Here is an 8,544-nt window from a genome sequence, read left to right as displayed (position 1 = left end):
TTTGCAATAGGACCAAGAGATGGCATCCCATTTAATGCCCATGTCATACATCAGTATTTAATGCTTTTACACAGTTATGCAGTCACCCTATAGTACATTTTTGTTAACATGACATTAATTTTTACAAATATTTCTAGACAAAACTGAGGCCAGCCAAAACACAAACATGTTTCATCCTCAATGATGTATAAGTCTGCAGTCATTTTTTTTTCAAATAAATCACTGACATGTTGCCTCAACCACAAGACATTTTAAACGTACATAGAATTAGAAGAAAATTGATTTCCCGGTATTGCCTGTCTGCGTAACACCTTCAATCACTTCCTCTTTCCAAATCCAGCTGTTTACAATGCTAACCCTCACACATAACATCAAATTGGATCACTCTACCACAGACACAGGTAAACATGCCCTCAGTATGATCAGACTCCATATGCCAGTGTAATAGCGGGGGTAACTTGCTTCTTTTGTTTTCAAATGCAAAACCTCAGTTGTCCACTGAAGTATTGGCACTGATTGGAAAACTGTATTATTGAACTGCATCCAGCTTTTTTAATTATAAATTGTCCCTGAAGAATTCCTTGTCCTTAGATCAGTTTTCATCTTTCCTGCAAAAATTCCCCGACAGTAGAAGTCATTTTGGAATGTTATGTTCACCTTTTCTTCTGTCTTACTGGCATATCTGCTGTTGCTGTGGTTATATGTGTCTTCCTGTATGCATATAATCATCAGTGTCCTGTACAGGGTGTCACTTTATGTCAGGCAAAAGTTTTCAGCTCTGCTGACAGTCTAAACAAAAACAATTAAAACAAGAACAGGAAAACACCACTGATGGTGGAATGCTTTGTGTAAAACACATGTAACCAGTATTCTGAAAAGTAAATAATGCTGAAGTAGTTTATTGTATGAGGGAAGACAGACATGTACTTTGGGTATGTTACAAGCTTGTGTCGTATTCAAAACGGTCCCCCCCCAGGGGAAGGTGTACAGCACTTTGCTTAAAATGGTGCACATGTGTGTACTGGGGTAATTATAAAATGGTGGGCACTGGGGTGGGAGACGCGTGCTCCTTGGGTGCATATTTTGCGAAGAATGGCAGGAAGAGTGTGAGCATGACGCCCACAATAGCCAGCATGTAACCCCAACCGATCTGGCACTCTCCTGCATAGTAGATCTCTGAATCCCCACAGGATGATTTCACAAGGGCGGAGTTAAGTCCAAAAGGGTACACCAGAAGTCCAGAAGCCATGATGAAAACTGCAAGGGAGACAGACAGACAGGTCAGTGACTATTACAGTATGGAAAGAAAACATGTTTCACCTGATGTGTCCATGTGGTGGCAGTAGAACCTCTGCATAGTATGAAAAAAAAGAATGCCAATTAAAATTTTGGTTTAATCGTGTTTCGGAATAAAGATGGTTCACTAAGAAATTTGCAGTCCAGAAACGAACCAAACACTAGCAATCATTAAAAAGGTTTTTACTAATTATTTGAATAGCTGTATTTAAATGTCAGATTTTTCATGGTCAGGCACACAAACAAAACAATCCCAGTTCCGGCTTCAGTCAATTGAGTTTTACTGCAGTGGACCATTCAGCTGAAAATTTAGTTGAAATCCGCAGCCTCAAACATACGGGAACTGAAGTGAGGTTAATGCTGTCGGTAAACAATGGACCGATAATTAAGCCTGTAGCATCAACAAAAGACGTGATTGACTTAAATGACTATTTGCTAAAACAAAGAAATGTCAAACAAACTAACAGAAAAACTGGATGAAGTAAAATGCAGATAAAAAAACGTCTTTGCTTCAGCTAGTTAATTTGTTGACACAAACTGAGTGACTTGACAGCGCTGCTTGGAGTGCATGGGCGAGGGCAGCATTGTGGGAGACAGCTAATATGTTCTAATGTTGCCTAATTACATACAGATTTCTGGGACAATAAACCGACACACACAGCCATAATCATAACCATAATTAACCAAACAAAATATAAGACTTTTGGCATTTTTTTTGATCAGTCACAGATTTTTATAAAATTCAGGTTTGTATTGTGCCTGAAAAATGTCCTCACAAGCTTAAAAGTAACAGGATTTACTACAATGTGGTGACTACAAATCCACACACACACAGACACACACACATCCCATCTAACATCCAACCAACACCAGCGAAAGTCTTAATAAGAAATAGTGTCTAGTTATCTGCAGGAGTCCAGCTTTTCCACCTAATGGCCTCGGTTCAACTATCATTCGATTTGCAGAAGTTTCACAGATATACAGTACGATCAGACCTCCTCCAGTGATTTCCATCCATTGGCACATGTTTGTGCCGAAAACCTAAAAGGCAGTTGAGGGAATTGGAGGAGGTCAGGGCCACACATAGCAGGGGAATACAAGGTACCATGTGTATTGAAAATGTCACAAGAGAACAAGATGTGGCTGACAAAGGGCGTTTGATTGTGGCACAATTGCTCGTCTGCATCAGATAAGTGTAAAACGTGATATAATCTCCAAGGCCACATAACTTGGCTAATGGGAGCCAGCTATCGGGGGACAGATCCATGGCCTCACTTGTGCTCGCACAGGGGATGAGGGAACGAAGGATTCCACATGGGCTTGCTTGATACTGCATGTGATAGGAGTTCCTGAATCCTGTGCTGATGGGGGCATCCTTAGTCACTGCCCTGTGTTGTCATAGGATGTGACAAAAAGATTTACACGTCCATCGTTATTTACTAAACCCTGTGCTAATGTTATTCTACTGCCAAGCACCATGAAGTTTTGATATATTGCTGCTGCTGATTATACTTATGTGTTTTGTGGGTTATAAGGACGCTGTCTATCCCATTCCAAAGAATATACAGAGCTGACCAAGCTTTGGCACTGCAGAACACATCATCTGTCCAATTAAAAGACGAAGGCCAGAGCTATAACTGGGCACAATTGTCACGCTTCCCGTAAAGCATAGCGGGAGGTTAATGCATATTTCTGATGCCAAGAACCTGCCAGATGATGAAATCCCAGGTCTGTTCCTCCATGATATTTCATGAGTGAGAAGCTGGATAATTGTGAGATCCAAAAAGTTAGAGTTAATCTCAGATGGATGGACCAGAGAACTGTGAATGAGAGATATTGGATGACAACACAGGAAGAGACACTAAGTGACTGCTGATAGTTTGCTGATTGATTTGTACTTTTAAAAGCTCGATCTCATGCTTTGACACAATAATTTCAGAGAAACACAAGGATACTGAATTACAACTGCACATTGTTCTCTTGGCAGGTCCATTGATGGTAATCATGCCAAGTATGAATACCTTACATGTCGGAATGTAGCACATATCTAGCAAAGCAGCATGGATGTAAGTCCTCTTGATTCAGTCTCACCCCCATGTTCACATGTTACGTTACTTTGAGCAGTTACTCTTTACATCACACCATTACACTGGCAATATTGTAGCCCGTGACTTTGTGAGAACTAATGAGATGAAATACTTTTAACGTCCAGGAAAAATCTTAGAACACTGCATTCTGCCTTCTGAGATGATTAATACCATTGGTTTGTCAACAATGCAATATGCAGCATAATCAAAATAACAAAAATTGTCCCTGAACTTGTATGGCTTACATTCTTTTTATTATCGACTGTGGCTGTTGCACCAACGTTTTGGCACTAGACCATCATCAGAGGACCCGGTTGCTGTTATTGTGCGTTACTTTCAAGCAATGTGACAATGTCTTAAATAATTCACCCATGTGATTGGCCGTCATTGGCAAGGAGACCCATGCAGAGCTCCATCACTGTGTCCAAGATACAGTCTCATACCTAATAGGCGGAGTTAATGGTGTACAAGTGCAGTAAAAATGCAATTTTGGGGTGTCAGGAGTGCTATGCCTGGAAAAATCCGTCAGTCCTGTTTCATTGATTAAGACGTTGAAAGACGTCCAATAGCCCCACAAAATATAGGGCATATAAACCCATAATGCTCTCCAGAACGTTTAGAACGCGACGATCAACAATGATTACAACCAAAAGGATTGCTGGAAATCACAGGATGTAATGTAATCAGCAACGGCACTTAAATCATCTATGCAAGTAAAGAGTTCCTTGAGCCGCTTAAGGTAGCTGTAAATTCAATTCGGCTTAGCGACAAACTAAAACAGTGTTTGGCACCATATGTCATACAGTATATGTATGCACAGGTAGTAACCAATTCTGTTCATAACATTTATGAACATATTTTCTAGTCGTAGCCAAGGGGTGGAGGGGGTTAGGTTCAGGGGTCTCTGGATTGTGTCTTTGTTTTTTGCAAATGATGTGGGACTGTTGGCGTTGGGCTGTGATCTGCAGCATGCACTGGGGTGGTTTGCAGCCAGGATGAGAATCAGCATCTCCAAGTCTGAGGCTATGGCTCTCAATTGGAAAAGGGTGGATTGCCCTCTACTGGTGGTGGATGAGTTGCTGCCTCAAGTGGAGGAGTTTAAATATCTCTGGGCCTTGTTCATGAGTGAGGGAAGAAAGAAGTAGGAGTTCAACAGACAGATTGGTGCAGCGTCTTCAATAACGTGGACACTGTACCATTCTGTTGTGGTGAAGAGAGAGCAAAGGCAAAGCTTTCAATTTACTGGTCGACCTATGTTCCCACCCTCACCTATGATCATGAACTATGGGTATTAACTGAAAGAATGAGATTGAAGATACGAGTGACAGAAATTAGATTCTTCTGTAGGGTGTCTGGGGTCAGTCTTGGATGAGGAACTCAGAAATTCGGGAGGGGTTCAAAATAGAGCTGCTGCTCTTCCACATTGAAAGGAGCCAGCTGAGGTAGTTCAGGCACCTGTCTTGGGTGCCTCTTGGGTGGCTCCCTGAGGAGGTGTTTTGGGCATGTCCAACCAGGAGAGGCTCCAAGGAAGACCCAATACACATTGAAGAGATTATATCTCTTGGCTGGCCTGGGAATGCCTTGGTATCCCCACAGTGGAGCTGGAGGAGGTGGTCTGGGCCTCCCTGCTTAGACTGCTGCCCCTGTAACCCGGCTCCTGATAAGTGGCAGATAATGGATGGATGGATGTACGGGCTTTAATTTCAAGGGCAGTCGTTTTAGACTGACCATCCCTTTCTATAATGCATGTACCTCCAGTGAAAAGAAAACACTATGAATTATTCCGTCTTGGTTTTTTTTTCTTTATTTCAGAAATGGACTCGATGTGCCACTTAGCATGCATGGTGGATCAAAAACATAACTGACCAAAACATTACCCTTGAGGGATATCAGAAATGATTCATATTCAGGCAATGGCCTTTTTCTCTTATAAGGTTTAATTGAATATCAAACTAGGACGTGTGACAGAAGCTTGTGTTGTCTTTGGCTGGCATTCCAGTAAAGGGCCATCTGTATGAGGCTGGTGACCCACCATCCTGACATCCCCGTGGGGAGGAAGCGCTGGAGATGTGAAGGCGAGGGGCTGGTTTGAACAGCTGCCAGAAGAACATTCTAGTTCCTGCGGTTGGTTTTTGTTTTTGCAACCAGCAGTCAAACTGTTTTTTAATGTTTAACTAAATCAGACATGGAGTTGCTGGAAGGGCACCTCCCAATAGTTGAGGTAGAAGATCAATAAGACCTTTAAGTAAATATCTTTTAAAAACAGAAAGACATAAAGTCCAAAAAAGTCCAGTCCTAGTCATTAGTCTTCTAGGACCTACATCAGGCAGGGATTCTAAAATCGGCAAACCTGTGGACCCCGCTTATGTGACACTTCCCTCAAATTATGGGTCAGGCCTCATTTCACCATTGACAGGATGTTACAACACACAGCTTAAATTAAAGCTCCGTTTTCAGACCAACGTTTTCCAGAGTACAAGTGCATTCTTTGGGTAGAGTGGAGCTGGCACGCTGGAGACTTTATTGTCTGGAGACCATTACCTGATGTCTCTTGGTGGGTCTCCAATCGCATATGAAATGGAGCCCTGAGGCAAGTGGGAAGCCCAAGGCAGGTAACTATTTGAGACAAACTTCACCTTCTGACATTCGGTTCAGACTGAGGTAGGTCTGCCTCTAAAGCATCCTCCCAGGGAGATCAGGATTACTGCAGAATTTTAAGTATTCTTATATGGATGTATTGAAATTTCAGTGGAGGCCAGGGTGACCGTGCACCTCTGGATGTCAAGAGAATGTTAAATTTTACTGTGTGTGGAACCTTATGTCTGTGTCTTTACAACATTATGGTATGGTTAGCGAAAATGGATCTTTAATACCTTTAGATTATACGTATACACAGTCATTACCACCACTCGCCTCGCCAAAAATCCTCAATGATACAGTCCGAGCAAGGTTAACTGAGTTTCTGTTGTCTGTCTTGTAGTCTTGGTAACACAGGAGGGGGCGTGGCTGTCTTGGGAGGGAGAGTCAGGTAACCCCATTTGTTTGCGCTGATTCTCTTCACCTGTCCCTCGTTCATGCCAAAAGGGATAATGTGAACTTAATTACCTTAGCTCCCAGGTCCTGTAAGCCTTATCTGACCCTGACCGTCTTACCAAATCTTGCTTCAGATCCTATTGTTCCAAGACACATGCCAGATTTTATTTCTTTGTAATTCTTGCCAAAAATACGTATTTCTGTTTCCATTTCCCCCGCCATGGTGACCACATCCTGGTCATGTTCCTATAAGCCCTGAAAAAGGAATCTCTAAGCCCACAATTACACCCCTGCTCCAGCCCTGTCCCTGTGCCAGGTGGTCTGTTTATACATACTCTCTTTATCGCCTCAGTTTTGGCAGCAAGGGGAGATTTTTAATGGTATCCATAGGGCAGCCAATATTATAAACACACTTTCCGCTGTATTTCTTTGTATGTTCAGCGTCCTTCATCCGTACCTTATTTCCTGATTTATTCCTTTGCTCAGTAAGTTAGGTTACAAGAGATTATGAGGGATGCTTGATTTTTATTTTGACCACATATTAAAGCAGAAACCATGTTCCAACTAAGCAGCTCAAAGCCATGAGTCATCCTCCTACAGAGATCAGTTCTAGGGCTTCTCCTGTGACTTCCATAATCATAAACATTACAGTGGCAGAACATGAGACAGCGAGGACAGTGAATTGCTTGTTAGCAGTGCGCGCCCTCCCTCCGCTGCACACGCGAAGGAACATGACATCTCTCGTTACTGAAGCCCCGTTCATCCGGGCCCCTTAATCTTTCATCTCAGAACAAACAGGGTGATAAAGCATGCACTCTGTATGATGATGAGCATGGAATGAAAACAGCCATGTCGAGGCGGGGGGAGGATACCAGCAATTTCCCCTGGGGGGGGGGGAGACAGTAAGGTGATGGGTGATGAGGCTACTGCGCATCCTAGGTGTTGCTGATAATGAATATGGGTATTTCAACTACAAAGCCCAGTATTTTTTTTTGCCATATCTGCAATCACTCAGCTGCCTTAACATGGATCCAAATCACAGCTCACTTAGTTTCCCGAGATGCAAGTAACAGTGTCGCCTTTTTCAGGAAATTACCCAGGTTCCAAAGCCTGGCTTTGATCTGTGGTGAGGTGTTATTTTAAATTACCCGTGACCATAACACACTGACTGCGGCATGTGGCTCTGTCTGTCACCTTACGTGATCTCACAGGACGGCGTTTCCAGAGACTTAAACTGAAAACTGGAGTGTCATGTAAACACAAATTAGAAGCAGATCTTGGTCTAGCTGACAAGGTGTCATGTCCTCTGCTCTGTCCCTCCGCTGCAATTCTAGACCCATAGCGGTCAGGCGACTCCACAGTGAGAATTTTGCACAGTGGATGGCCTCCACCCTTGGGACTATGGGCAGCTACAAAACAGCTTTCCCACGGTGCAAGCATGACACATATACCCCTCAGAGGTAGAGAGAGATCCACGGAAGAGCCTTCTTACCTTATTACTGCTGTTTCTGACAAAATTGCACCTGCCCAGAAGAAAATACCGGCGGTACATGATAAAAGGAATCTCATCCAGCACCAAACAATACACAGCAGCTTTATTAGAAAAGGGAGAGGGTCCAATTATGCCGTTTCTGAGACGCCGGAATGTCAGCTGACGTGCGAGCCGTAACTCAAGCAGAGATGAGAAGACGAAGCGCGATGCTGATCCCTCTTCACACTTAGCGCCGGGCTGGATGACTAAGACACAAAGGCACGTCTGCGTGCAAACACCTCGCAGCTCACACCCAGGCTGACAAAGGCCTGGATAGACCTGGAGCTCTTTGTCACTGATTTGGCCTCACTGCTCCTCACCGTTTCACGGCTGCTTTTCCCCAATACTGAAGTTTGAAAACATGCCTGTAGGGCAGTGCTGGGTAGCTAATTCGCAGTGAAAAATGCAGTCTTCCGATAGACCTGTGGGAAGCGGAAGGTTGTGCGCATGGAGATACATGGTTTTCCCTATTGAGTCGACTAGTGCCGCTTTTTCAAAATCAAAAACAAGGCATTTTCTTTTTTTTCAGTTTTATTTGAACTTTAAACAATAACATGATACAAAAAATATAAATGTTAGTCTTGATCTTAATACCCC

The 8,544-nt window shown here is 43.1% G+C and overlaps 1 protein-coding gene across 1 annotated transcript in view; it reads right to left on the bottom strand.

The window, feature by feature from the left end:
- Nucleotides 1–8,544, bottom strand: part of LOC125744692 (LHFPL tetraspan subfamily member 7 protein) — a 93,045-nt gene continuing 84,501 nt past the window's right edge. The window contains exon 3 of the mRNA XM_049016805.1: nucleotides 1–1,257. Coding sequence (XP_048872762.1) covers nucleotides 1,031–1,257 — 227 coding nt within the window. The 3' untranslated portion in view covers nucleotides 1–1,030. The remainder of the gene's footprint in view (nucleotides 1,258–8,544) is intronic.

This window comes from Brienomyrus brachyistius, chromosome 6, assembly GCF_023856365.1.
Source record: "Brienomyrus brachyistius isolate T26 chromosome 6, BBRACH_0.4, whole genome shotgun sequence".
Classification (NCBI taxonomy): Eukaryota; Metazoa; Chordata; class Actinopteri; order Osteoglossiformes; family Mormyridae; genus Brienomyrus; species Brienomyrus brachyistius.
This window is presented reverse-complemented; position numbering and strand designations above follow the sequence as displayed.